General features: G+C 49.1%; 2 protein-coding genes across 2 annotated transcripts; both read right to left on the minus strand.

The window, feature by feature from the left end:
- Positions 1-16,546: 16,546 nt before the first annotated feature.
- On the minus strand, positions 16,547-18,862 carry LOC134658481 (uncharacterized). Its single transcript, XM_063514166.1, has one exon. The coding sequence runs from the start codon at positions 18,860-18,862 to the stop codon at positions 16,547-16,549; it is 2,316 nt and encodes a 771-aa protein (XP_063370236.1).
- Positions 18,863-21,142: 2,280 nt separating this feature from the next.
- On the minus strand, positions 21,143-26,446 carry LOC134658482 (acyl-CoA Delta(11) desaturase-like). The gene is made up of 4 exons (XM_063514167.1): positions 26,251-26,446; positions 25,575-25,737; positions 21,811-21,984; positions 21,143-21,620 (listed from the first exon to the last, which is right to left on the minus strand). Exons 1-4 carry the CDS (start codon positions 26,444-26,446, stop codon positions 21,143-21,145), a joined length of 1,011 nt encoding a protein of 336 aa, XP_063370237.1.
- Positions 26,447-26,673: the final 227 nt, after the last annotated feature.

Raw genomic sequence — 26,673 nt, forward strand, 5'->3', positions numbered from 1 at the left:
AACCTAACCTAACCTAACCTAACCTAACCTAACCTAACCTAACCTAACCTAACCTAACCTAACCTAACCTAACCTAACCTAACCTAACCTAACCTAACCTAACCTAACCTAACCTAACCTAACCTAACCTAACCTAACCTAACCTAACCTAACCTAACCTAACCTAACCTAACCTAACCTAACCTAACCTAACCTAACCTAACCTAACCTAACCTAACCTAACCTAACCTAACCTAACCTAACCTAACCTAACCTAACCTAACCTAACCTAACCTAACCTAACCTAACCTAACCTAACCTAACCTAACCTAACCTAACCTAACCTAACCTAACCTAACCTAACCTAACCTAACCTAACCTAACCTAACCTAACCTAACCTAACCTAACCTAACCTAACCTAACCTAACCTAACCTAACCTAACCTAACCTAACCTAACCTAACCTAACCTAACCTAACCTAACCTAACCTAACCTAACCTAACCTAACCTAACCTAACCTAACCTAACCTAACCTAACCTAACCTAACCTAACCTAACCTAACCTAACCTAACCTAACCTAACCTAACCTAACCTAACCTAACCTAACCTAACCTAACCTAACCTAACCTAACCTAACCTAACCTAACCTAACCTAACCTAACCTAACCTAACCTAACCTAACCTAACCTAACCTAACCTAACCTAACCTAACCTAACCTAACCTAACCTAACCTAACCTAACCTAACCTAACCTAACCTAACCTAACCTAACCTAACCTAACCTAACCTAACCTAACCTAACCTAACCTAACCTAACCTAACCTAACCTAACCTAACCTAACCTAACCTAACCTAACCTAACCTAACCTAACCTAACCTAACCTAACCTAACCTAACCTAACCTAACCTAACCTAACCTAACCTAACCTAACCTAACCTAACCTAACCTAACCTAACCTAACCTAACCTAACCTAACCTAACCTAACCTAACCTAACCTAACCTAACCTAACCTAACCTAACCTAACCTAACCTAACCTAACCTAACCTAACCTAACCTAACCTAACCTAACCTAACCTAACCTAACCTAACCTAACCTAACCTAACCTAACCTAACCTAACCTAACCTAACCTAACCTAACCTAACCTAACCTAACCTAACCTAACCTAACCTAACCTAACCTAACCTAACCTAACCTAACCTAACCTAACCTAACCTAACCTAACCTAACCTAACCTAACCTAACCTAACCTAACCTAACCTAACCTAACCTAACCTAACCTAACCTAACCTAACCTAACCTAACCTAACCTAACCTAACCTAACCTAACCTAACCTAACCTAACCTAACCTAACCTAACCTAACCTAACCTAACCTAACCTAACCTAACCTAACCTAACCTAACCTAACCTAACCTAACCTAACCTAACCTAACCTAACCTAACCTAACCTAACCTAACCTAACCTAACCTAACCTAACCTAACCTAACCTAACCTAACCTAACCTAACCTAACCTAACCTAACCTAACCTAACCTAACCTAACCTAACCTAACCTAACCTAACCTAACCTAACCTAACCTAACCTAACCTAACCTAACCTAACCTAACCTAACCTAACCTAACCTAACCTAACCTAACCTAACCTAACCTAACCTAACCTAACCTAACCTAACCTAACCTAACCTAACCTAACCTAACCTAACCTAACCTAACCTAACCTAACCTAACCTAACCTAACCTAACCTAACCTAACCTAACCTAACCTAACCTAACCTAACCTAACCTAACCTAACCTAACCTAACCAGTCGCGCGCCAAGCGCTCAGAGCGTACGCATCGTTTCCACGCCGCTCCGCGGTCGAAAAATCAAAGTTGTGGGTTTTTTAAACCAAATCATACTGTGTTATATATCAAATTGTGCGCGCTGACTCCATCTATCCTCTCGTGAAAGAATTTCGTAAATCGGACAACTTAGTGAAGTGTGGTGAGCGAAATAGTGCCCGACAACTTGATGCGGCCAAGGAAAACCCTTATAGTGATCATAATTTTAGTGCTAGGATTAATATTTTTGTTTTAAAATACTCTATAGTGATTGTGCTAACTAGTGGTAATAACAGTTTTAATCGGACACATACGACGTAAGTACATTCACTCTCTAAATCTCAAGTGCCGAATAAAATCAGACTAAAACGCGATTTATTGATAAACAAGATCTATAACATACTATAAACTATATATTGCCGTGTGTGTTTTGTTTAGTACTATAATCTGTGAAATTTTGAAAATTTTCCCATGTAAACCTATTGAGTTATTCATGAAAAACCGTAACTGCGCAGTTATTGAAAAACCCACTTCCCATATCGTGCGGCATTTTCTGGCAGTGCCATTACATGCCTGTGTTCATAAGAACTATAAAACAATTGTTAGAATATAAATAGCTACCATAGTTTAGATTTTATCCAATTTTTCCTGAAGTCATTGTCAAATTTCCGACAATAGTAATTTTGCACCTGTAATTTCTCGAGATTTTCAGCGACGACATATAGTTTTTCATACACCTTTCGATTCGTCGTTTAATGGACAATTAGTGTACCAAGTTTCAGATTTTTAGATAAGATAGTTTTTGTGTTAAGTAATTATAAGTAAAACAAGTCCCTTAAATTGCCCGATTTCTATAATTACGTCTTTTGAAACTTGACTTTTTTCCTATGTACATTTTCTAATATTTTTTGTTCTATTCTTGTGTATTATTGTTAAAAAATAGTTTCTGCACTAATTTTGATATTGTAAATAGTTTAGTTTTAGCACAAATGACATTTTAATTTTCAGACAGTAAAGTTAGCTTTTTGCTTTCAAAATCGAACTTATCACTAATTGTTTGTATATAATACTGTATAAGATACCTATTTCTATACTTTGCTATTATTCCTAATCTGTATATCACATAACCTAGACATAATTTGTGACTTTTTGTAAACTTTAACTTTGACCCCCATTTACTCGCAAAAAATAAGTGACGTCATATAGTTTCATACACCTTTCGATTCGTCAGTTAATGGACAATTAGTGTACTAAGTTTCAGATTTTTAGATAAGATAGTTTTTGTGTTAAGTAATAATAAGCAAAACAAGTCCCTTAAATTGCCCGATTTCTATAATTACGTCTTTTGAAAATTGACTTTTTTCCTATGTACTTTTTCTAAAATTTTTTGTTCTATTCTTGTGTATTAGTGTTAAAAAATAGTTTCCGCGCTAATTTTGATATTGTTAACAGTTCAGTTTTAGCACAAATTACATTTTAATTTTTAGACAGTAAATTTAGCTTTTCGTTTTTAAAATCTAACTTATCACTAATTGTTTGTATATAATACTGTTTGTTCTACCTATTTCTATATGTTAGTTATAATTCCTAACCTGTATATTGCATAACCTAGAAATAATTTGAATTTTGTAAACTTTGAAGTCTGACCCCCATTTGCTCGGAAAAAATAAGTGACGTCATATAAATTCAGACGCCGTTAGATCTGCCATCTAATGGACAACAAGTGTGCCAACTTATAGATTTTTTGGTCTAATAGTTTTTGTGGAAAGTAATATTAAGTAGAACAAGTCTTAAAAAACCATGTGATTGACGTAATTATCATTCTGAAATTCACTTTTTTATCTGTAAACTTTTTTAATATATTTTGATATAATTATATGAATACGTACTAAAAAATAGTTTTAAGCTACTTTTGAGTATATGTTAACCAATTACTTTTTGATTTATTTCAAACTAAAGTTTCTTGTAATTTTAAAATTTTTAAAAGTTTGTTAGATTCATTTAATTTGGCAAAATGAGTGACTCTGACGATGATGATGGTGTTGGAGACTTCGGAGGTGATTTCCTCAACTTAGACAAAGAGGCGTCGCCGCCACCCATTCTGGCTCCCCCGGACTTGTTCACGGAAATAAAGAACCTGTTACAGGAATACAAGGATGAGCTCGAGATGGCCGTAGACATGATTGACGAAAACCTGAAAACAGATAGGCAGCACAAAAGCGTCACTGTGGAAAATAAACGATACATCACCACAGCGGGCAAAAACATCAGGTCTGTAGCTTTAGACTACACGGACAACATTATAAAATTGTGCTCCAAGCTCAACCCCACCAAGCAAAGTAATTTTGGTACACAAACCGATTTTACTCCGCCTCTAGAACAAAGTCAAATTGGAAATAGTGACAACCACGTGTCTGCTGTAAGCGGCGTAACTAATCAGACAAGCGACATCAAAGCCATAATAACTTCGGTTATCAAGAAAGAAATTAACAGTTTAAAACAAGATTTAAAACTTACTAGCCAAAACACTACCACTAAGCCTTCCTACTCGTCGCTGGCAGCAAAGCCTAAACAAACATTGAACACTCCCATCACAGCCACTTATAAACCGGCAATAATTATAACTCCCAAGAAGGCCGACTCTGGTGCTGCGGCAACATTGAACGTTTGGAGGAAATCGGTAACCTTCCGAGACACAGATTTTGCTCCCATCTCGACGAAATTCATCTCTAACGGCAAGGTGAGAGTTGAATTCAACAACGTTCAACAACGAGACATCGCCCTCAGCAAGACAAACGACACAAACGCAGAAGTTACTGCGGAGACCTCCAAGACACTTCGGCCAATGGTCATACTTAAGGGCGTGTCTGCAGATGTCCCTGTAAACGAACTCACAGATATTATCATCAATCAAAACCAACCACTTCAAGATACAGTTAAGAACAAAACAGATTTAAAATTTCACTTTAAACGTGGGAATTACAAAAATACTCACCTCTATAATGCCGTTTTGATGACCACCCCGGACACTTTTAAAGTCTTACTAAAGTGCAACAAGATAAATATTGATCATCAAAGAGTGCATGTGGAGGAGTACGTCCCTGTTCTCCAATGTTACAAATGTTTGGAATATGGACACACTCGAAAACACTGTACATCACCGGACACCATATGTTCGCACTGTGCGATGCCTAACCATGAATACAAGGACTGCCCACACCGCCAAAATAACAATAAAGTTAAATGTCACAATTGTGACAAGGTAAATAAAGGAAACCAGCAAGAAAACAAATACAATAGTGCCCATAGCGCTACATCAAATTACTGCCCGAGAATGGTCTCCATGCACAACAGAATCAAGTGCCGCATCGATTATGGACAATAATAAACTACCGACTTATTTGCTATACATTGTAACTCTGCTTATTCTGTAACTAATTTGCATTTTATACTTTGTTAAACCTAAACAGTAAACAGTATTTTCTTTGTTTAACTTTGAAAATTTTGTGAATATGATTAGACTCTTAATTGTATATTGCAACTTGTAAGTTGTGAAATCAAAATTAATATTAAATTTCCATTATTTGCTCTGTCACTCACTCACCACATGAACACGTAAAAATAATTATTAATTACTTTATATTATCACCAATCTCTTGCAGGGGGGCGGTGGTCGGGCGACCGCCCGCACTCATGGACTTTTGTAATGAGGCGGGCGGTCGGGCGGCAGAACTAACCCCCCTCAAAATTCTTATTTAGGATAGCTGGCCAGATGTACACCATTAGCGTCTGACAGATATCCATAAATCCAAACCACAAACACCCCAGCAACACTAAACACACACTAAATCACTATATATCACACTATACACAAGTGGGGGAGGTTTTAGTCCGTAGGCGGCTGGGCTCCATTCCCAGCTGAGTCGGACATAACTGTCGGCCCGGGCTGACGGTATACATGAGTATTTCCTCCCTCACCGAAAAAAAAAAAAAAAAAAAAAAAAAAAAAACCTAACCTAACCTAACCTAACCTAACCTAACCTAGTCGCGCGCCAAGCGCTCAGAGCGTACGCATCGTTTCCACGCCGCTCCGCGGTCGAAAAATCAAAGTAGTGGGTTTTTTAAACCAAATCATACCGTGTTATATATCAAATTGTGCGCGCTGACTCCATCTATCCTCTCGTGAAAGAATTTTGTAAATCGGACAACTTTGTGAAGTGTGGTGAGCGAAATAGTGCCAGACAACTTGAAGCGGCCAAGGAAACACTTATAGTGATCATAATTTTTGTGATAGGATTAATATTTGTGTCTTAAAATACTCTATAGTGATTGTGCCAACTAGTGGTAGTAACAGTTTTAATCGGACACATACGACGTAAGTACATTCACTCTCTAAATCTCAAGTGCCGAATAATATCAGACTAAAACGCGATTTATTCATAAACAAGATCTGTAACATACCATAAACTATATACTGCCGTGTGTGTTTTGATTAGTGCTATAATCTGTGAAATTTTGAAAACTTTCCCATGAAAACCCACTGAGTTATTCACGAAAAACCGTAACTGCGCAGTTATTGAAAAACCCACTTCCCATATCGTGCGGCATTTTTTGGCATTGCCATTATATGCATGTGTTCATAAGTACTATAAAACAATTGTTAGAATATAAATAACTACCATAGTTTAGATTTTATCCAATTTTTCCTGAAGTCATTGTCAAATTTCCGTGAATAGTAATTTTGCACCTGTAATTTCTCGAGATTTTCAGCGACGACATATAGTTTTTTATACACCTTTCGATTCGTCATTTAATGGACAATTAGTGTACCAAGTTTCAGATTTTTAGACAAGATAGTTTTTGTGTTAAGTAATTATAAGTAAAACAAGTCCCTTAAATTGTCCGATTTTTATAATTACGTCTTTTGAAACTTGACTTTTTTCCTATGTACCTTTTCTAAAATTTTTCTTTCTATTCCTGTTTATTATTGTTAAAAAATAGTTTCTGCACAAATTTTGATATTGTTAACCGTTTAGTTTTAGCACAAATAATATTTTAATTTTTAGATAGTAAATTTAACTTTTTGCTTTCAAAATCAAACTTATCACTAATTGTTCGTATCTAATACTGTATAAGCTACCTATTTCTATACTTTGCTATTATTCCTAACTTGTTTATAATATAACCCAGACATAATTCGTGATTTTTTGTAAACTTTAACTTTGACCCCCATTTGCTCGTAAAAAATAAGTGACGTTATATAGTTTCATACACCTTTCGATTCGTCATTTAATGGACAATTAGTGTACCAAGTTTCAGATTTTTAGACAAGATAGTTTTTGTGTTAAGTAATTATAAGTAAAACAAGTCCCGTAAATTGTCCGGTTTCTATAATTACGTCTTTTGAAAATTGACTTTTTTCCTATGCACTTTTTCTAAAATTTTTCGATTTATTCTTGTGTATTATTGTTAAAAAATAGTTTCTGCACTAATTTTGATATTGTAAACCTTTTAGTTTTTGCACAAATAATATTTTAATTTTTAGACAGTAAATTTAACCTTTTACTTCCAAATCAAACTTACCACTGATTGTTTGTAGATAATACTGTATAGCTACCTATTTCTATCTATAAAAAATGTCAACAAAAATATATCGCACAGACGGGCGTTTCACGCGCGGCGAGCCCGCTGCCAGCCCTAGCACTTGTAATTCTAGGAACAGGCTTACTGAGCCTTCTGAAACGGACGGGCGTCGCATGAGCGGCGAGCCTGCTGCCAGCCCTAGCACTTGTAATTCTAGTAACAGGCTTACTGAGCCTTCTGAAACGGACGGACCTATTACGAGCGGCGTGCCCGCTGCCAGCCCTAGCACTTGTAATCCTAGTGCCAGGCTTAAGACAATGATAAGACGAAAAGCTGAAAAAATATACAGCATTTTTAAACATAGCAGAAGTGTCACCAAGGGTAATAAGGCTGAAATCATCGAATGTGTTAAGGAAATGCAGGAAATTGTAAACCAGCACAGTCTGGAGTGCGAACTAGTGGGCACAGAACGCCTGTTAGAGTCCAGTTTTTTATCTAGAACCAACAATCAGCCTGCGGTCAACAATGATGAAAACAGAAGCTCTAATAAACTCGATAGTGCGATTGCCAGCATACAAGAAGAACTAATAAGGATAAGAGAAGAACAAACCAAAATTGGCACCCTGGTCACCTCTGCGACGAGTGGCGCGCACCGACGTTCCGACGCCGATCTTGACTTTAACCTTGGCGAGGCTACTCTCGGAGAACCTGCTGAGCGCCCAACTAAACCCACGCATAACGAAACAGCCAAAAAGCCAACTTTTGATGTACCTAAAAACAACCCCGCCATGGTGGTTACAGTTGCCAACGCTCAAACCGGGCTGGAGGCGCTTTCCACGTTCAGGAATGAGATTTCCTTCAAGAACACAAACTACGCCCCTCAGAAAATCAAACCGATTTCCAACAATAAACTTCGCATAGAGTTTCAAAATAAAACACAGTTAGACGAAACGATCAGCCGAATCAACAACACCCTTAACATCAAGGCGGAACCTGCCCGACGCTTATCGCCCATGATTATGCTGAAGGGGATTCACAAAGATACCCCCTCGCAAGAGCTCGTGGATATCATCATCACACAAAACCCTACTTTGAGAGACGCAGCAATGAGTCATGATGCGATACAACATGTGTATTCAAAAAATAATAAAAATCCTAAGCTATATAACGTCGTACTTAGATGCTCACCTGGGACCTGGAGCGCGATGATGCAGCTCGGCAGAATCAACATAGAGCATCAACGAGTGCATGTAAGCGAACACTCACCATTCAAACAGTGCCTAAGCTGCCTGCAGTTTGGACACACAACAGTGCATTGTAAATCTATGATCAAGCCCTGCTCTTACTGTGCTGACCGCACCCATACTTACAAAACCTGTCCGAATAAAAGTCAGACTCCACAATGCTACAACTGTATTGGATGCAACCACAAGCACTCAACCAAACATAATGTTAATCACACAGCAATCAACCACATCTGCCCGTTGATTAAGGCAGTAAAGACTAACCTAAGACAAAAGATTGAATACGTCTAAGAACAATAAGTAGAGCATGTAATAATTGTTCGCCTGCCATGTGCTAAATTCAAATTCTGTTTATTGTAAGATGTTCATAAAAATAATGGTGATTATCGTTGAATAATATTGTGTAATAATTCTCTGCGCCAATTAATGCTCCAAATTGGAGCACGCCAAACTCTGCAAAGTTGTACTTAAATAATTTTTCTGTCTATTGTAACTTGATTATATTAAGAATCCTGATTATTGTCAATAATATTGTATAATATCTTGTAATATTCATCTACCTTTATGTCTGCTCGCCTGCGTCTGTTAGTCGGGACACTGGACTGGACTATACTTTTCCGGTGTCCCGGCGAGCAGACTGCAATTACTAATCATATTCCAAACTAAACTTTCACCTTCCCAAGCCGGTAAAATAAATCGCCCTAACAGTAATTTCCCACTACCTCAATCAACCGATCCATCATTCATCATATCCATCTTTTTCCCTGCAAACAAATCTTAACTCCTTGCTCACCCATATGTTGTACACAAAGCGTATACCGTTAGCGCTGCGTGTCCAATATATTAAACATCCTATACCCAAAGGGGGAGGTTTTAGTCCGTAGGCGACTGGCGATGGCATTCCATCCTAGGGCGGGATGCCATCTTCAGTCGAGTCGGGCATGCCATCAGGACCGGCCTGGTGGTATCCAATGAGGATTTCCTTCACCTTCGCAAAAAAAAAAAAAAAAAAAAACCTAACCTAACCTAACCTAACCTAACCTAACCTAACCTAACCTAACCTAACCTAACCTAACCTTTTTTTTTTTTTTTTTTTTTTTTTTTTTGTTGACGGAGTGGGGAATGCGTTTACGCATCCCTCCCCGGCCGTGGGGCAAGGCCATAATGGGGAGGGTATGTGGGACTCCCTCTCTCGACTCCCTCTCCTAGCGAGAAGGAGCGAAAGAGAATACCCACTAAACCCCACTCCGTTGTCCCCCTCTCAGACGTTGTATGGGGGCATCATGGGCTCGCGCATTCATTCCTCCATGATGCCCCCCGTCTTTTCCCGGTGTCCCCAGGGAACCCGCACTTTGGGAGGGGAGAATCAATGACCATTCTGATTCTCCCCCCAGACGTAGGGCCTAAATATCCATATTTTGTCCCTCACAGGCCCGTTGGTCGATATTACTCACTGGTGGGGCTCTTTGGGTCTTCGGAAGAGCCTCTTTGCCTTTTGCTGGTGGGGGCGTACAGGAAAAGCCACCCATTATGTGTCCCGCTGGGCGTTTGGCCGCATGACATACCGAGCAGAAGGCAGTCTCCGCCTTGCAGTCCACCCTCTTGTGGTCCGGCCTGCTACACCGGAAGCAGAGCCCGCTCCTGTCTACTGGCGACGGGCATAGTGCTCTGGTGTGCCCCGTGCCCATGCACCTGAAGCACCTCATCGGTGTTGGGTCCAGCGCCACTACCAAAGCCGAGGACCATCCTATTTGCAGTCGACCCGCTGCGGTGACCCTCTTGGCTGCCGTTATAGGGCACTGTGCCAGAGCCGACGCTGTCCCATTATATTGGGCCCTGATTGATCCCACCTTAACTTCATTCATTGAGCACTCTCCTAATTTAGCGATTGCTCCCGCGATCTCTTCCTGAGTGGCTGCCTCATCTAGGCCCGAAATGCGTAAGTCCGCCATTTTGGTGGGCCTGTATACTCGGGCTTCCTCTCCGATCACCTCCGTCATTTTTCGGCAGAGTTCGTCAGCCGCCCTACCATTGTCGGACCCGGACACCTCAAGTATCCTGGCTCCAGCAGCTGTTTTGCGGACCTTGACGTGCTCTACACCCACATCAGCAAGCTTCACCGATTTGGTGACCTTAAACAAAATTGAGGCGTATGTCGCCTCAGACTCCGGCTTCAAAGCCATCACGATCGCGGCCGTGGCGGGCACAACCAGCTTCCGTGGGCCCGCTGGTGCCGGTTTCCGAGCCGGGGCGGCAGGGGGGGAAGGGGTCTTGGCGGATTTGCCATTGCCCTTCCTGACAACCTGCGTCCAAGACTCAGCAGGCTCTTGTGTTTTTGTTGCCGGCTGCGAGGGTGGAGAGGCACTAGGCTCCTTCACCGTCTTCTGCCTAGGAGCAGAGTTAGCCCTCTTCTTGGTCGCTGGTGCCGAAGGCTGGGCCACAGGGGCCTTAGGCTGCCTTGTGGGCGGCGCACCTGTCACTGCCCTTGAGGGCGGCGCCCCAGAGAGAGGTTCCGGCTGGTTCGCAATCGTCTTATTCCTGTCCGCAGCGAGAGGAGGGCGGGGGACCGGCTCAGGGAAATGGCCCGTGCGGGCCGAGATCATGTTTCCCATGGTAATTGTAAGGTCCCGCTTCAGATCCTCCTTTAATTCCTTGAGGGCCTCTTTGAGGGCCTCAGAAAAGTCCGTCGCCTGGTCGCATTGGGCCGTCGGGGCCTGTGGGGGCTGGATCGTCCTCTCAGAGAAGGCTCTACGAAGGGCCTTCATCTCGGACTGGCATTGGGCAAGTTGCTCCCGCATTCGGTTATTATCCTCCTTTAAGGCCCGCAACTCCTCGTCCTCTACTCTATCCGCCAGAACGTCAGTCGCCGCCAGGATGTCCCGGCAGGCCTGGTTCAGTTTGCCCCAGACTTGTCCATTTAGGTTGCCGGATTTTCCGGCAGCCTCTAGGATAATATGGGTCGCCTCCCGCACTATTTCTATGTAGTCCGTCCCTGTGTATAGGGGCGGACTGCTTTCTGTCATTTCTTGACTTGGAGAAGGGGACGGGCTCACCATCCACGGCTCCTTATCCCCCTTCTTTTTGTTGTCCCCCTGGGACCTTCTCAGGAGTAAAGGGGGGACCACTCCCTTTCCCTTTCCCTCCTGGCTGTCCAGCACCTCCAAGAGCAAGTCCTCCTTATAGGCCTTCAGTCTGGCCTTGGCTGCTGCCAGGCCGGTAAAGTGGCCTATGGAGGCTTTCTTCGCCATGGCCTTGGCCCTACCCCTCAGCGAGGTGCTAACTTTAGGCCCGCTCCCAACGTGAGTCTCATAATCCAGGACCCGGTTTCCCTCATGGGGCCTCTTCTTGGAGGCGGCCTCAGCCCTGTCCTGGCCCTCCATAGGTTCCTCCCAGTCGGGCGAGGTCGAAGAACCCGCCCCTGAAGCCCCTTTATGGGGCCCAGTGATTGGAGCCATCTCCGGATTCCACCCCTGCGCGGGGTTATCCATATGAATACTACGCGAAGACCACCCCTTATGGGTGGAATTCGCCTAAAAAAGGTGAAAAACCAAAACACCTAACCTAACCTAACTATTTTGGTCAAGTGCGACTCGCAGCAGAACCAAAACAGCAAAAACAAACTTAAAATTATTTTATGCGACGGGCTGTAGCGTCACTCCTGGTTGAGCTACAAATCTCGAACCAAGGTCAAAAAAAAAAAAAAAAAAAAAAAAAAAAAAAAAAAAAAAAAAAAAATAGCTCTAAGTATGTGCTATTTACCACTAATTTTTTAAACTAAAAATATTAAATATTTTACAATTTATAAAATTTCTAAGACGAAAACCAACTTATGTTTGCGTTTACCGACGCCTGATAAACAGGAATAGCAATCCTTTAAAAAATTAATAACTACTAAACTATACCCTCTAAAAATATAATTCAAACGGATTTGAATTCCCTACAACTAGCTTAATCTAACTAACCTACTACAAAGAATTTATTTACACAAGAACAGAAGATATGATTTTTTGAAAGTGAAATCTCCTAACGTCGTCAACCGCAAATGGGGTAAACCTTTTACCGAACTCGTGAGATTTGAACTCCAATATCTCCCGAACCAGAGGTCGGATCGATATGGGGTAAAAAGCTCCGTGTAGAGCAAAATGCCGACCCAATTACAAAATTAACAGACGTAGGAAAAACACAAAGAAAAAGAAGATGTGAATTTTTCAAAGTGAAAAAGCGCCTGAAGAAAAAAGTGAATTTATATGTAAAGTGAAAGAATTTAAAAATACTATAGAAATCTAGGGAAAGGCTGGGAAAGAACAACGGTATAAAATAGAACTCAATTAGCTTTATCTCGCCACAAAAATTCGCAAAATTCCCTCAATTCTACCTCTCAAATTTACCTCAACCTTTTTTTTTTTTTTTTTTTTTTTCTCGTTGGAAAAATGCTTTATGCATACCCGCACACCCGGGGGAGGAGATGCGGGTTATGTGGGACTCGGCAAAGGTGCCGCTACCCACTAAAAAACCAACGGTATGCCTGCACGCCGCCGGTGGGGCGTGGCCACGGGTTCTCTAGAGTACGCAACCGCAGCCACGCCGGCGCCGCCCGCCTGTGCAGCGGGCCCTTCTCTTGTGGGGGGCTAGAGTGAGGCTTCTACCCCTGCCTTCTCAGAAGGCGCGTGGGCATACCACGCGCGCCCTCTCTGCGAGGCCTATGTAATGGGCAGCGACGCCCCCGCGCCGCTGCCCAGACCTCGCTAGGTGGGGGGGAGGAGATGGGCATACGCTCTCCTCCGGGCCCCTGTGCGCTTGCGGCGGATCGGGTGCGAGGCTGGGTTGGCCTCCCTTTCCCTCTCCGCCGCCTCCTTCTGCGACATTACATCCTCGCAGAAGGAGAGGACCGCTTTCCACGACCTCTCGTCGGCAACCATAGCCTTAACTACGGCTGGCAAGGAGAGGTCGTTCCCCACCACTGCCGCGAGTTCGCGGCGCTGCCCCTCCCAGGCTGGGCATTCCTCCAGGGTATGCTGCGCCGTGTCCTCGCCGCAGCCACACTGGTGGCACTCCGCCGTCTCCTCCCGTCTTGCGTACCGGTGCAGGTAGCTCCCGAAACAGCCATGCCCCGTGAGCACCTGCACCAGCCGGAAGGTTAGCGAGCCCCGCTCTCTCTCCAGCCAGTCTTGTAGGACCGGCCGGACCGCCTCGACAGTCCTGTGTCCTTCCTCGCGTCCAGCCAGTTGCTCCTCCCATTGGAGGACAATGGACTGCCGGACGAGGAGCTTTTGCGCCTCTACCTCCCTAGGCGCAGGATGGAACTCCCGCAGCCGGAGCTCCCTGCGCCACTCGTACAGAGACGCCTGGGCCTCCGCCTCCAGATCCCAAGGAGGCGTTCCCGCCAGCAAGCACGCCGCATCGTATGAGGTGGTGCGGTACCCGCGTACGACGCTGATGGCCATCGCCCTCTGAGCCTTTCTCAGCAGGGCGATATTTCGGGCCGCCAGATTCTCCGCCCAGATCGGCGCCCCGTACAGGGCCATCGATCGCACCACCCCCATATACAGACGGCGGCTCGCTACCTCCGGCCCCCCGATATTGGGCATCAGCCTCTTCAGTGCGGCCGATGCTGCCATTAGTCGGGGGGTCAGGCGGGCAAAGTGCTCGCGGAAGCTCCATCGGGAATCGAGGACAAGTCCAAGATATCTCATGTTGGACTTTACCTCGATTCGGGTGCCACCAACGATGATGCTGGATCCTGCAGGCGGCGCCTTCCGGGCTGCGTGGAAGCAGAGCGCCTCGGACTTGTGTAGCGCCACCTCCAGACCCAGCATCGTTATACGCCTCACCACCTGTGCCACCGTCACGGTGGCGAGGCGTGCTGCTTCCCGGTACGAGGTCCCCCGGGACGTGACCAGCGTGTCATCTGCGTAGCAGGTCACACTTGACCCCGGGAGAAGCTCCCCCCGCAGCACCCAGTCGTACCCAATGTTCCACAGGAGCGGCCCTAAGACCGAGCCCTGTGGAACACCGCACGTTGTCTCCCACCTTGTAAGCCCGCCACCCCGGACCGGATACTCCACACACCGCTCCGAGAGGTAGGACCCGACTATTTGGCACAAATAGGGAGGCACTTTGTGGTATTTCAGCGCCTCCCTAATGCACGACCACGGCAGGGTGTTAAAGGCATTGGCGATATCCAGGGACACCGCCAGGAGAACCCCACCGTGGTCAACCGCCTCATCCGAGAGGGCTTTGATGCGCGCGACCGCATCTACGGTCGACCTGCCCTCTCGGAATCCAAACTGATGCTCGGACAGGTCGGGTCCCACACCTCGGAGGTGCTCGACGAGGCGACAGCAGATGATGCGCTCGAAGAGCTTGTCAGCCTCGTCGAGCAATACGATCGGACGGTAGGCTGATGGAGATTCCGCGGGACGCCCATCCTTTTTTAGGAGGACGAGCCGGCCGGTTTTCCATATGATCGGAAATTGGCCGGACTGTAGACAGGCGTCCAGTAGCCCGCGGAATCTCTCCCCTAGGGACCGCAGCGCCAAAGCCAGGACGCGTCCTGGGATCCCATCTGGACCCGGTGCCGTGTTTTTGGCTTTTAGCCTCCGCACGGCTGCGTCTAGCTCTGCCTCCGTTACCGGAGGCACCCCGACTTCCGCACCCTCGAACCCTGCGAGCTGATGGGGAGGTGCCATTTCTGGGGGCTGGTGTTCCGGTCTGTTCGGAAACAAGTTGGAAACAACCACCCCCAGTAGTCGAGGCTCGAGACTCTCTGTCAAGGGGGGGGCCCAAGGGCGTAATTTACCCCTGACCGTCTTGTACGGCCTCCCCCATGGGTCTCGGTTTAGAGTCTCGAGAAGCTCCGCTCTGGCGCTCGCCTTTGCCTCGCAGATGGAGAGCTGCAGCGCCTTGACCGCCTCCCTGTAGGCACCGTACAGCCGCGTCTCCTCTTCAGCGTCTCGGTGTCTGCGTCGACGGGACCGTGTGTACTGGCGTCTCGCCCTGTTGGAGCGGGATCGGAGTTCCTCGATTTCTCGCGACCACCAGTACACTTGACGCTTCGGAGGCCGTGGCTTGGCTCGTGACATGCCTGCGTCACAGACTTGTGACATGGCTTCGCGGAACCAGGCTGCCTCCTCCTCGGTCTCCACAGGCCCAGGAGATGTTGTCCAGGCCTGGACGAGGGACGCTATCTCCACCGCTTCACGATCCAGGCTGTTCAGGGCCCAACGAGGGTAAGGGGTCGCAGCACGGCCATTCGGACGACGATCCGTGTCTGTCGTGCCTCCGGAGGAGGTGGAGACATCAAACCGGATGTACAAATGGTCTGATAATGTCTCCACCGTCTCCAGTACTCTCCAGCCCCGGACGCGGGTCGCGAGTGCCGGGGTCGCGAAAGTAACGTCCACTATGGACTCTCCCTGCCAGCGCACGCAGGTGCTGGCCGACCCTCGGTTCAGAACCGACATTCCGGTCATCGTCGCCCATTCCTCTAACAGGTCTCCGCGAATGTCGGTTGCGGGACAGCCCCAGGCCATGGATTTGGCGTTTAAGTCACCTGCGACAACTACCTGGCGCGGTTGGGTCTGCCCAACGAGAGCCGCCAGCTGGCCGAGGAAGGCTTCGAACTCGGAGACTCTTCTGTTGGGGGAGAAATATACCCCGATCAGGGTAATTTCGCCCCAGAGGACAGCCACATAGCCTCGACCCCTCGACAACGTGGAGGGGGGCGGTATACCCTCTACCCCTGCTTTTGTTATAATGGCCACCAAGCCATCCAGGTCCGCAGCCCAGTTGTGGCTGGGGGGGACGTAGTACGGCTCGGCGACCACGGCAACATCTATCGACCACTGCGCCATGGACTGCAGGAGGAGATCTTGCGCCCCGGCGCAGTGGTTTATGTTCGCCTGGAGGATCCGATTAGTTGACCTCGTCATTTGGCGCATTGCTAATCGGGCCCTCTTGTGCGGCCAGAGGCGCCGCCACTCCAGGAGTACCTGGTTTGCTGGTCGCCTTCCGGGACATGCGTTTTGGGGCTTTAGCCCCCATCGCGCAGGTACTGCTGCCGGCACTGTGGTCAGCAGGTTTGCCCGCTGCAGTGCACAGAGTGCAGTGGGGCGCGGCGGTGCAGTCCCTGGCCCGGTGACCGGATTGACCGCATCGGTAGCACTGGTCACTGCGGTCGATTTCTGAGGTGCACCCCTTCCTAACATGGCCAGGCACCAGGCAGCGGAAGCACCTCAGGGGTCGGGACTCCAGCAGCTTCACGTTTGCCGAAGCCCATCCGACGAGGAGTCGCCCCTCAGCCACTTTCTTGGCGGCTGCTACGGGGCAGCGAGCCCACGCTGTGCCCAGGCCTGTTGGCGTGCGGGAGATCCGGCCAACTTTCACTGCCTCTAGGGCACACCCTCCAACTTTCGCCACGGCAGCGGCGAGCTCTTCCTCTGTAACCGAGTCATCCAGGCCGGAAATGCGCATCTCCGCGCATTTTACCGGCCTAGAGATGCGGACGTCGGCCACATTAAGCGTCTCCCTCAGCTTGGCAGCAAGAGAGTCTGCTTGGTTGCCGCTGGTGGTGTCTGGGCCTGGGATCTCCAGGATTGCCGCCCCTGTCACTGCCCTACGGAACCTTAGACCGGTGATACCGAGCCCATCCAGGGAAATTTTGGACTTGGCCTCCGTGATCAACGTTCCGTAGGTAACGCCCCTCTCTTCTGCTCCCGTCTCCAGGGTGAGGACTACGGCGGCTGACCGCGGGGTGCGCAGTAGCGCCTTGGTCTTATTGCGACCCTTCCCTTCTTGCGCTTTCCGCGGTGCCGCCGGCTGTTGCGGCTTCGCAGTCGTCGCTGCTCCAACGGGAGACTTCTTTTTGTTCTTCTTACCCCGCTTGACCACAGTCGTCCATTCCTCTTCCGAGGCAGGCACTGTTGTCTGCAGCCGAGGCTGCCGGACTTGGGAAGCGGGGCCAGGAACACCCGTAGGACGCTTTTTGGGCCCCTCCTTCTTTTTATTCTTTTTCGCAGCCCGCTTCGCACCCGCTGGGTTGGTAGGAGCTGGAGTGTGACCGGGGGGAGAGCTTCCTGCTTTGGAAGGTGTGGGAGCAGACGACACATGAGTAGGTTGCTGTGGGAGCAGTTTCTCCTCCAGGGCGCTCAACCTTGTACCCATCATTTCAGTCACCTTGGCCACGATATTGCGCTCTAAGTCACCTTGCTCCCGAGCAGGTGATGTCGTCGTCTCTTGGCGCGTCCCTTCGAGGCGCTGCCCAAGGCTATTGCGCAAGTCGCCCATCTCCTTACGGAGCTCGGCCATTTCCGCCTTAAGGCGAGCGTTTTCGGCGGCGAGCCTCCTCGTCTCATCGGAGACAGTCCGGCCCCTCATCTCACCGACAGCTTCCCTGATCGCAGCCACAGCCTCCTTCAGGATTCGTTGGTACGTGCCCTTTAGGTTTTTGGACTTGGTGGCCACGTCCTTGATAAGCCCCAGACTATCACGCACCTGCTGGTTTAGGGCCAGGACAGTGCGGTTTTCTTCGTCGTCTGACCCACTTGTCGTCCCAAACGAATCCGGATGGCGGGCAAGCCGTCTTAGCGTCACCATTTTGGACGCGGCCATCAGGTCCTCTTCAGTTTGCAGCTCGAGCTCCCGGCGCTTAGCCTTTTCCTTGGTTAGCCCGGCGTGGCGCGCCGTGGATGGTTGGCGGCCTGTTCCTCGCTTGGAGGGCCCCGAGGCAGACTTTCCTCGCTCCGCAAGATCGGAAGCCTCGCCGCTCGGCGATGCTCCCGTGTCGCTACCACTGCTTCGCTGCCTCTTCCGTCCTGCGGCCATTTGGGCAGTTAGCGAAACGTCGGATTCGGCGGTTTCCCCGTCGGTTGGCACCGGAGAGAAAAATACTCCGTCCCCAGGGAGGTCACCCGTGTCTATTCTCATGGGGGAGAAGAACTCCTCCCTGCCAAGAGAGGGGACCCTTTCTGGCATGCGTTCTATTCGCACTACGGGTTGCCGTCTCTCACTAAGCCCCCTAGCGGGTTTGGGTGGGGAGCGTGTAGAATCCTCCGCTGTCCCCGGAGGCACGTCATCAACATGGAACACCCAGCGCCCCTGGGCGTCCAGAAGTGGCCGGAATCCATCTTTGGGGTGGCCAGTGGAGGCTCCTGCCTCCGCCGGACTGCTATTCTCCCCATCACCCCCTCCTTGCAGCCTCAATACCAAATCACTCTGCAAATCGGTGTCCATGAAGTGTTTGCTTGTGTTGTCGTTTCGGGATCGTGAGTGGTTTGCCCCCCCAGAATACGGAAGGCGGCATGTCGCCACAGCATGGGCAATTGCCCGTCCTGTGGCGACATGGAGGATTGGAACCTCCTGGGGTAGTTCTACATTTTCGTTTCCACTCATTTTGTGTGCTATTTTGAGGAGGTATGCCCCTCCCTGACGTTTGTGACTGGACTCCCTCCAGCCACGCATCCCATCGGCACGCCAGACACACCTTGGGATTGGGGTGATTTTTATAGTGGTTTTCTTCCACTTTTCCATCCACCGCGCTTGGTGGCCGGAGCCATCCCCCCTCCTCCCCCCGCCAGAGGTAATTTCTAATAGGGGACCTATTAGAAATTCCCAACAGGGACTTTGCAGCTCACACTGTGCCCTCTGCTATTCAGAGGGACACGCGGAGCCACCCGCCCAGCCACTCCTCAGGGTATCAATCAAGGAACTGCTCCTCGGGCAAAGATCCGGAATGTGACCCCCGGCAGCCGTCATTGGAAGCCAAAAGCCCCCCAGACGCACAACAGATCCGCGCGGCATCCGGTGCGCGATCCTCCCGATCCGCTAACACCGCCGACCCGCCCGGAGAAATAGATCTGCAATTGGGTTTCACAGAAGCCCAATGCACAATCCTTCCAGACAGCTAGGCAATGTCAGAAAAGCAGAAGGCTCTCCAATCCGGCAACCACCCACATCCACGACGCGTCAGGGAGCCCTCAGCCTCCTCCCCAGACGTCCGCGCGCGAAACAGTGACTTAATTGACACTACATACTACTCTCATAGCTCCTCCTCTTTGCTCGTCCACTGCGCCGTCTGCTTATTCAGAGGGACGCGTGGAGAGCCATTCTCGGGCACAGAGCCCCCCAAATCCCCCCCTGGTGTTTGGTTCGCGGGACTACGTCCTACCCCAGCACGACAACGGGCCGGGGCATTCCCCTATCCACCACCTGGGGACGCGCCACGTCGGGGTTCACCTCCCCGCCCACTCGGACACCCGAGCAGGTCCGTGGAAATTTACCTCAACCTAACCTAACCTAACCTAACCTAACCTAACCTAACCTAACCTAACCTAACCTAACTCAAAACCAACCTAACTCAAAACCAACCTAACTCAAAACCAACCTAACTCAAAACCAACCTAACTCAAAACCAACCTAACTCAAAACCAACCTAACTCAAAACCAACCTAACTCAAAACCAACCTAACTCAAAACCAACCTAACTCAAAACCAACCTAACTCAAAACCAACCTAACTCAAAACCAACCTAACTCAAAACCAACCTAACTCAAAACCAACCTAACTCAAAACCAACCTAACTCAAAACCAACCTAACTCAAAACCAACCTAACTCAAAAAAAAAAAAAAAAAAAAAAACCAACCTAACTCAAAATCAAAACTAACCTAACTCCGAACCTTACCTAACCTATGTATCAACCAAACGACCAGGCAATTTGTGGGAAAATCTTAACAGCGTGATCTCTTTTCGCTGCGTCTATAGGTCAGTGCCATCTATCGTCCTTATTGTTATTTAAGGGCGGCGTTATATATTTAGCCAAAAATTTGAACTATTTCCTTTGAAAATAAACATATCACACCTGTAACAAAAAAAAAAAAAAAAAAAAAAAAAAAAAAAAAAAAAAAAAAAAAAAAAAAAAAATACTAACTAGATCTCGTACAAACCAATTTTCGGTGGAGTTTGCATGGTAATGTACATCATAATTTTTTATTTATTTTTTTACTTTTATCATTCCCTTTTTTAGAATTTACAGAACAAAAATAAATTTTGAGTTTCAGTTCGAAGTATGGGAACCCCTATAATTTATTGTTTATTTTTTTATTTTATTTTTTCTATTTTTGTGTGAAAATCTTAATGCGGTTCACAGAATACATCTACTTACCAAGTTTCAACAGTATAGTTCTTATAGTTTCGGAAAAAAGTGGCTGTAGATCTCTTCTATACCGAAGATAATTATTTTCGCACCGGTTGCGGTGTTTCTACTCGCTAGGTGGCAGTAGCAGTACCTCTGTTAAAGAATTACAATAAAGAAGAAACTCCATAATAAAGTGTATGTACAATTTTTTTACTGTTTAATTAGAACAAACACAATGCCGGTGTACAAACAAAGTGCTCCAAACTGGTAGCTTAGCCAAGATGACAATCTTATATTCAAAAACGCTCGAACAGTTAAAATGTATCGTCATAGCTGTGACGAAAAGTCATATCATAATATGTGTCAACATTTTCATACATTATTTAAGTTTCAACCGTCCTTCGCCAAGACCGTCCTTCGCTGTCATAGGACACGGACGCGATCCATCTCCGGTCCTATGCGCTCGCTTCGCGACCATCTCGGGACTCGCCTGTTTCAAGTCGTACGCCCATCCGATCCGAGCGAGCAACTCGATCAAAGCCGTCGTATAATTTAAGTGATTCATTCCAAATTCAGAAAGCCGATAGTCGGAGGGGAAAGCATGGTGATAGTTATGGTGTCCCTCCCCATAGGTGAGCAGGTACAGGGCCGTGTTCTGCACGGGCGTGATGGTGGCGTCGTAGGGCCTGTTGCCGCGGGCGTGCGCGAGGCTGTTGACGCAGAACGTGACGTGCGAGCCGACCATCAGGGACAGCAGCTGCACGTGGTGCGCGTGGCTCCACCACTCGCCCCAGAACACCACTGGTATTAATACTGGTAGTATGAACGCTAGTAGAATGTTCAGAGGATAATAGTATCTGAAACAAATAACTATGTATTCAACATGAAGCCGCAGGACACGATTGAACACAACATAATGTACGTAGGTACAATGCGCCACTTTAGGAATAACTGATTTGCAAGACCGAAGTAATACCGTGTTTCGTGAGGGCTCTCTCTACTGGGACTGTGTTGCCTGCAGGACATCAATAACCTATAAGATCTTACTTCTTTTGGAACTGCAGCACCGGATTTCGTTGTAGATCTGCCATGTCTATCATGTCCCCCCTCCTGAGGACCTCGGGATGTTTCCGGAGCAGCAGCCAGCCGATGTGGGAGAAGAACAGGCCGCGGCGCGCGCTGTACGGGTCCGCGTCCGTGTCCACGTACTTGTGGTGCAACCTGGACCGAAACGTTCATTCATACTTATGTCATTTATCTACATGATATGTGTAATGTGTTCAGAAATTATTTATTTATTTACATTAAAAAAAAAAACCATTTACAAGTTAAAAAGGGGAATTAGAGTTAGCAGTAGCAGTGTTTACACGCACTTGTTTGAACACCTCACCCGCTTAGTGACTTCTGCTAACTGTAATAACAATGTTTACAATCAGTGACAATCACACACCTGGTCTAGGAGAAATGCAAGACTACTATCGCCATCTACCGTTGAGTAGAGGTAACACCATATTCAACACAACAAAAGTCAGAAATTAATAGAAATCTGGACATAAAACAATGAGACTGTAGGCGCGGCCCGATAGACACGAATATTCACTGAATGAATGAAAACTCTGAGCGCTAGCGACCTCCGGCGCCGAGTAGCGGAACTTCAAGTACATCTGCCGGGCAACAGGTGCCGCTAGCAATCCCCGTGAGCAAAGAGTTTTTGATTGTATTGTAATTCAGTTAAAAACTAATAGCCGTAACACACTACCGCACCGCACCGCACCAAGGTCGCGGCTTTAAGAAAAAACCATGCCTTCTAGTTTGACAGCAGAAGCAGATGGCGCAATACCTCTAAATGTCAACTTTTGAGAATCATAATTACCGCATGAGCCGTACACAGCGTCATCTCGTTACTCGTCTCGTAAACTGCGAAATTGGAACTTTTTAAGTTTTCTGTAAGTAAATATCACAAAACCTCGAAGGTGGGGTTCAAAATCTAAGTCTCAGTCAAGGGGAAAATTCTAATATCGTCAAAATACATAAACAGTAGGTACCTACTTAAGTTATTATTAATTTGCCCTTGTCTGTCCCAGTAACATTTGCGTTTGTTAGAAAGAGACAACACATAGGTACTTGTGGCTTGTGGTCGCGGACCCAGTTGATGACGCAGTGCTGGCACGCCAGGGTCTGCATGAGCACGAGCAGCGCCTGCAGCGGGCGGGTGGCGCGGTAGGCGCGGTGCGACCACAGCCGGTGCGACACATAGGTACCTACCTGTGGTCGCGGACCCAGTTGATGACGCAGTGCTGGCACGCCAGGGTCTGCATGAGCACGAGCAGCACCTGCAGCGGGCGGGCGGCGCGGTAGGCGCAGTGCGACCACAGCCGGTGCGACACATAGGAACCTACCTGTGGTCGCGGACCCAGTTGATGACGCAGTGCTGGCACGCCAGGGTCTGCATGAGCACGAGCAGCACCTGCAGCGGGCGGGCGGCGCGGTAGGCGCGGTGCGACCACAGCCGGTGCGACACATAGGAACCTACCTGTGGTCGCGGACCCAGTTGATGACGCAGTGCTGGCACGCCAGGGTCTGCATGAGCACGAGCAGCACCTGCAGCGGGCGGGCGGCGCGGTAGGCGCGGTGCGACCACAGCCGGTGCGACACATAGGAACCTACCTGTGGTCGCGGACCCAGTTGATGACGCAGTGCTGGCACGCCAGGGTCTGCATGAGCACGAGCAGCACCTGCAGCGGGCGGGCGGCGCGGTAGGCGCGGTGCGACCACAGCCGGTGCGACACATAGGAACCTACCTGTGGTCGCGGACCCAGTTGATGACGCAGTGCTGGCACGCCAGGGTCTGCATGAGCACGAGCAGCACCTGCAGCGGGCGGGCGGCGCGGTAGGCGCGGTGCGACCACAGCCGGTGCGACACATAGGAACCTACCTGTGGTCGCGGACCCAGTTGATGACGCAGTGCTGGCACGCCAGGGTCTGCATGAGCACGAGCAGCACCTGCAGCGGGCGGGCGGCGCGGTAGGCGCGGTGCGACCACAGCCGGTGCGACACATAGGAACCTACCTGTGGTCGCGGACCCAGTTGATGACGCAGTGCTGGCACGCCAGGGTCTGCATGAGCACGAGCAGCACCTGCAGCGGGCGGGCGGCGCGGTAGGCGCGGTGCGACCACAGCCGGTGCGACACATAGGAACCTACCTGTGGTCGCGGACCCAGTTGATGACGCAGTGCTGGCACGCCAGGGTCTGCATGAGCACGAGCAGCACCTGCAGCGGGCGGGCGGCGCGGTAGGCGCGGTGCGACCACAGCCGGTGCGACACATAGGAACCTACCTGTGGTCGCGGACCCAGTTGATGACGCAGTGCTGGCACGCCAGGGTCTGCATGAGCACGAGCAGCACCTGCAGCGGGCGGGCGGCGCGGTAGGCGCGGTGCGACCACAGCCGGTGCGACACATAGGAACCTACCTGTGGTCGCGGACCCAGTTGATGACGCAGTGCTGGCACACCAGGGTCTGCATGAGCACGAGCAGCACCTGCAGCGGGCGGGCGGCGCGGTAGGCGCGGTGCGACCACAGCCGGTGCGACACATAGGAACCTACCTGTGGTCGCGGACCCAGTTGATGACGCAGTGCTGGCACGCCAGGGTCTGCATGAGCACGAGCAGCACCTGCAGCGGGCGGGCGGCGCGGTAGGCGCGGTGCGACCACAGCCGGTGCGACACATAGGAACCTACCTGTGGTCGCGGACCCAGTTGATGACGCAGTGCTGGCACGCCAGGGTCTGCATGAGCACGAGCAGCACCTGCAGCGGGCGGGCGGCGCGGTAGGCGCGGTGCGACCACAGCCGGTGCGACACATAGGAACCTACCTGTGGTCGCGGACCCAGTTGATGACGCAGTGCTGGCACGCCAGGGTCTGCATGAGCACGAGCAGCACCTGCAGCGGGCGGGCGGCGCGGTAGGCGCGGTGCGACCACAGCCGGTGCGACACATAGGAACCTACCTGTGGTCGCGGACCCAGTTGATGACGCAGTGCTGGCACACCAGGGTCTGCATGAGCACGAGCAGCACCTGCAGCGGGCGGGCGGCGCGGTAGGCGCGGTGCGACCACAGCCGGTGCGACACATAGGAACCTACCTGTGGTCGCGGACCCAGTTGATGACGCAGTGCTGGCACGCCAGGGTCTGCATGAGCACGAGCAGCACCTGCAGCGGGCGGGCGGCGCGGTAGGCGCGGTGCGACCACAGCCGGTGCGACACATAGGAACCTACCTGTGGTCGCGGACCCAGTTGATGACGCAGTGCTGGCACGCCAGGGTCTGCATGAGCACGAGCAGCACCTGCAGCGGGCGGGCGGCGCGGTAGGCGCGGTGCGACCACAGCCGGTGCGACACATAGGAACCTACCTGTGGTCGCGGACCCAGTTGATGACGCAGTGCTGGCACGCCAGGGTCTGCATGAGCACGAGCAGCACCTGCAGCGGGCGGGCGGCGCGGTAGGCGCGGTGCGACCACAGCCGGTGCGACACATAGGAACCTACCTGTGGTCGCGGACCCAGTTGATGACGCAGTGCTGGCACACCAGGGTCTGCATGAGCACGAGCAGCACCTGCAGCGGGCGGGCGGCGCGGTAGGCGCGGTGCGACCACAGCCGGTGCGACACATAGGAACCTACCTGTGGTCGCGGACCCAGTTGATGACGCAGTGCTGGCACGCCAGGGTCTGCATGAGCACGAGCAGCACCTGCAGCGGGCGGGCGGCGCGGTAGGCGCGGTGCGACCACAGCCGGTGCGACACATAGGAACCTACCTGTGGTCGCGGACCCAGTTGATGACGCAGTGCTGGCACGCCAGGGTCTGCATGAGCACGAGCAGCACCTGCAGCGGGCGGGCGGCGCGGTAGGCGCGGTGCGACCACAGCCGGTGCGCGCCCGCCGTCGTGCCGAGCCCCGCCGCCAGGAAGGTGACCACGTCTGCAACCGGCACACGTTACTGATCACAACGACGTCTTTGGAGGTCATGAGTTTGGATTCGTTAGATAGACCTGTCTTGATCTTAATAAGTATAGCAGAGTAAAAAGGATAATGCGCATTTAAAAGGGATAATATTGTATTTTATTACACCTTTTTAAGTCGGTTTTTCTTTTTTTTAAGTAAACTTTTCGTTACGCATGTTCATCAATCTACGCAGACGAAGTTGCACATAAAAACTTAATTGTAGATATTTTCAATATACTTAAAAGTATAATTGTAATTTGAACTTTTTAAGTACTTGGTAATTCATCACAAAATTATATAGGTAGAACATAGCTAGGAACCACAATAAATGTTGATAAAAATGTTAAATATTTGATAACATGTTGTTAAATGTGACATTCAGCATAGTTATAGGTGTTGATTCTCCGTGTAATAGTTCTGCCCGCAACTAACGTCTGCGTAATATTAGTAGTAAGTAAGTACCTAATGAAAGTTAATTGTAATTCGTACTAAGCACTAGAGTGGCCCGGTGGGCAGAGGGCGCCAGGTACAGCCCGCACAGCGCGCCGAGGTGCCAGTACGCGAACTTGAGCACCACGCGGTAGCGCACGGTGGACTGTTGCGGCTCCGCTGTGGACGCCGCTGGCACTGGCGGCTCTGCTACGAGTAGCTCCACGTTGTCTGCTAGGGGCATCTTCTCTTTCATATCTGACGATATTCCTAGTAGTTAAATGTTGAGACTTCTTAGTTTAATTGTTTGATCATTTTATGCACGGCATGGTTTAGTTGCATTAATCGTAATAGTTTAAATATATAACCGTGGTTAAGGTTATTATAGGCATACCTAGTTAAATATAATAAGAAAAGATAGAACAAATACTCACCGTTAAGCCGTTATATATACTATGGCTCTGTGCCACCTTCACACTTTAG

Source organism: Cydia amplana, chromosome 22 (assembly GCF_948474715.1).
Source record: "Cydia amplana chromosome 22, ilCydAmpl1.1, whole genome shotgun sequence".
In the NCBI taxonomy this organism is placed as follows: domain Eukaryota; kingdom Metazoa; phylum Arthropoda; class Insecta; order Lepidoptera; family Tortricidae; genus Cydia; species Cydia amplana.

Coding starts and splice junctions, on each gene's coding strand:
- LOC134658481 (XM_063514166.1), bottom strand. CDS start 18,862: ATGGACACCGATTTGCAGAGTGATTTGGTATTGAGGCTGCAAGGAGGG.
- LOC134658482 (XM_063514167.1), bottom strand. CDS start 26,446: ATGAAAGAGAAGATGCCCCTAGCAGACAACGTGGAGCTACTCGTAGCA. Junction 25,738..26,250: donor CCGGGCCACTCTAGTGCTTA/GTACGAATTACA, acceptor TGCCGGTTGCAG/ACGTGGTCACCTTCCTGGCG. Junction 21,621..21,810: donor GTGCTGCAGTTCCAAAAGAA/GTAAGATCTTAT, acceptor TATTTGTTTCAG/ATACTATTATCCTCTGAACA.